Source organism: Rhea pennata, chromosome 10, assembly GCF_028389875.1.
Source record: "Rhea pennata isolate bPtePen1 chromosome 10, bPtePen1.pri, whole genome shotgun sequence".
NCBI classification, from domain to species: domain Eukaryota; kingdom Metazoa; phylum Chordata; class Aves; order Rheiformes; family Rheidae; genus Rhea; species Rhea pennata.
In genome coordinates, this window is record NC_084672.1 from 18590569 (window position 1) to 18593708 (window position 3140).

Below are 3140 nucleotides of genomic sequence, written 5' to 3' on the forward strand. Positions count from 1 at the left end.
GCAGCCATTTCAATATTAATGAAATTGTTTAATCTCCTAAATTCATCGTGTTTAAGTTACGTTTTGGTGAGTTATTGACCGGCTCCGAAAATACTGTTAATGGAGTAGGTGTGTATTCACCACAAAGGATCTTTTTTTCCCGGGCTTGCAGCTCCCGAGACAATCTTTTATTCTGGCTCTAGGGTGACAGGATGCACCGCACCCCCGGCAATACATATCACACAAACTTCCCCCACAGGCCAGGGCACGCCGGGGACCTCCAGGGCCTAAACCTCCTCCCGCAAGAGCCGGCGGGCAGCGAGGCGCTCGGCGGAGCTGCGGCTCCACGACGGGGCCGCGGCACCGGGCAAGGACGCCGCAGAGAGGAGCAGAGGAAGCGGCAGCTCGAGGGTCAGCCCCCCCGGCCGCCCGCACCCACGCGGGCGCGCGCACCGCGCAGCCGAGCCCAGCCCAGCCTAGGGGCACAGGCGCAGCGGGCGCCCCGGCAGGGGCTCCCGCCGGAGGTGCCGGGCCAGCGCCGCCGCGAGGCAGCCCACACGGGCCGGGCGGCGCGGGCGCAGGGCCGCGGCCCGGAGCGGGAGCGGCGCGGGCGGCGCCGCCCCGGCCGCCCACAGCGAGCCTGGGCGCTGCGGCAGATTTTAAGGCGACTTCCACGTTTTAGCCCCAGTAGGTTCGGGGAACTACCCCAACGCGCGACTCTAGAGCGGGGAGGAAGGCAACCCCCGGGCGGGGGCGGAGGAGCGCCAGTCTTTCTCTTCGCCGGAACAAGCCTTCGCGAGCGAAGCAGGGGCTCGGTCGGAGATGGCAAGGAGAAAGTCGCTCCTAACAGGGAAGAAGGCTCGCCTGAAGTTAGCCAACAATACAAATCAGATAACAATGCAGAACAAACAGAATACCACAGCCAAGTAATTTCCATGTCAAACATCCCACTGCTCGGTAGCTCCATTTGTAAGCGTGAATTGCAGACTAAGCTTCCTGCAAAGTCCACAGAAAGGTTAGCGCATACCTTCACCCCCCGCACCCCCGTTACTGGGTACCAGCACACTGCAATTCCGCTTGTGGAGCCTTTTCACCCCTCGCCTTGTCTTCAAATGGAAATGATTCCTATTGGCCCAAGGTGTCCATGTAAATAGGTGTAAATGAAACCAGATTATGCCTTTCTCTGCAGCCCCCTCCTCCCCGCTCCCCTCCCCCTGCTCCCAAGGCGATTGTCATATGATAGCGAAGAAGTGGCACATTAATGAAGCGCCTCTACAGGGGTCTTTTCTGCTCATGTCACCACACGAAACTATCAGATGGCTAGAGGAAGGACATGGAGGCAACCACTTAGCTCATCTCGGCTGCAGAGAAGCAAACAAGCCCCTGCTACCGTCCAGCGGCCAGTGGTGTAAAAGAAGCTGATTCAGCCTGCGAAGGAGAAGGGAGGGCTGGACAAGAGGATTCCCCAAACCGAGCCAGCTCGCTGCCTCCTCGGGACTAAAACGGACCAGTGGCCGGGAAGGGAGCGAGAGAGGCGCCGGACGACCGGGCTGGGAAAGAGCCCCCACTCCCAGCTGCGTCCCGGATGCAGACTGTCAACTTCCAGCAACTTTAAGGTGGGCATACGTAGGGCTGGCGTGGCGTGGGGTGGCAGCAGGAGGGGAGAGGAGGGCTGGGAAGTGTCCCCTCTCCTCCTCCCCAAGCTCAAGAGGCAGAGCGAGCCCTAGAGTAACTCGGCCGACGCGGGACTGCGGCGGCGCCGGACCGCGGAAGGCAACGCCGCGCTCCGCACCCCCCGTCCGCCTCCCCTCCCGGGGGGCGAAGCCCCGCTGCGCCCTTCCTCCGCGCTCCTTTCTCCACCCCCGCCCCCAGCCGCGGCCGGCGGTCGGTGCAGACCCTCCCGGACTCACCCCTCCCCGCACCCCGACCCCTTCCTTGTCGCTGCCCTTCTGCAGATCTCTGCGGGTCCCCTAGCGAAGATGCCTCGCCCGGGCAGAAACACTTACAGTGACCAGAAGCCTCCCTACTCCTACATCTCCCTGACCGCCATGGCGATCCAGAGCTCCCCGGAGAAGATGCTGCCCCTGAGCGAGATCTACAAGTTCATCATGGACCGGTTCCCCTACTACCGGGAGAACACGCAGCGCTGGCAGAACTCCCTGCGCCACAACCTCTCCTTCAACGACTGCTTCATCAAGATCCCGCGGCGCCCCGACCAGCCGGGCAAGGGCAGCTTCTGGGCGCTGCACCCCAGCTGCGGGGACATGTTCGAGAATGGCAGCTTCCTGCGCCGCCGCAAGCGCTTCAAAGTGCTCAAGTCCGAGCACCTGGCCCCCAGCAAGCCGGCCGACGCGGCGCAGTACCTGCAGCAGCAGGCCAAGCTGCGCCTCAGTGCCCTGGCCGCCACGGGCACCCACCTGCCCCAGATGTCCACGTACAACCTCGGCGTGTCGCAGCCCTCCAGCTTTAAGCACCCCTTCGCCATCGAGAACATCATCGCCAGAGAATACAAGATGCCCGGGGGACTTGCCTTTTCCACCATGCAGCCCATGCCGGCCGCCTACCCCCTCCCCAACCAGTTGACTACGGTGGGCAGCTCCATTGGCACCGGCTGGCCCCACATGTACAGCTCCGGCATGATCGACACCGCCACCCCCATCTCCATGGCCAGCAGCGAGTACAGCGCCTACGGCGTGCCCATCAAGCCGCTCTGCCATGGGGGGCAGACTTTGCCGGCCATCCCCGTGCCCATCAAGCCTACCCCCGCGGCGGTGCCGGCGTTGCCGGCGCTGCCGGCGCCCATCCCCACCATTCTCTCGAACTCGCCGCCCTCCCTGAGCCCCACGTCCTCGCAGACCGCCACCAGCCAAAGCAGCCCGGCCACCCCCAGCGAGACGCTCACCAGCCCGGCGCCCGCCCTGCACTCGGTGGCGGTGCACTGACCCGGGCCCCGCGCGGACTCGCCGCCGCCGCCCGGCCTCCAAAGTTTCCTCGCAGCCCTTCCCCGCCCCGTCGCTCCTGCCTTCCTCTCCTCGCCTTCCCCCATTCTCTTTTTTCTCGCAAGCAGAGCAAGCTCCCCGCGGAAAACGCAGGTTTGCCACTCGCGGGAGCCGCCTTTCTGCTGCGCCCTTTGCGCCCCGCTCCCCTGCGGCGTCTCGGTT

General features: G+C 64.3%; 1 protein-coding gene across 1 annotated transcript; it reads left to right on the top strand.

The window, feature by feature from the left end:
• Positions 1-1958: 1958 nt before the first annotated feature.
• On the top strand, positions 1959-2921 carry FOXB1 (forkhead box B1). Its single transcript, XM_062583911.1, has one exon. The coding sequence runs from the start codon at positions 1959-1961 to the stop codon at positions 2919-2921; it is 963 nt and encodes a 320-aa protein (XP_062439895.1).
• The last annotated feature ends 219 nt before the right edge of the window (positions 2922-3140 follow it).

Coding starts and splice junctions, on each gene's coding strand:
- FOXB1 (XM_062583911.1), top strand. CDS start 1,959: ATGCCTCGCCCGGGCAGAAACACTTACAGTGACCAGAAGCCTCCCTAC.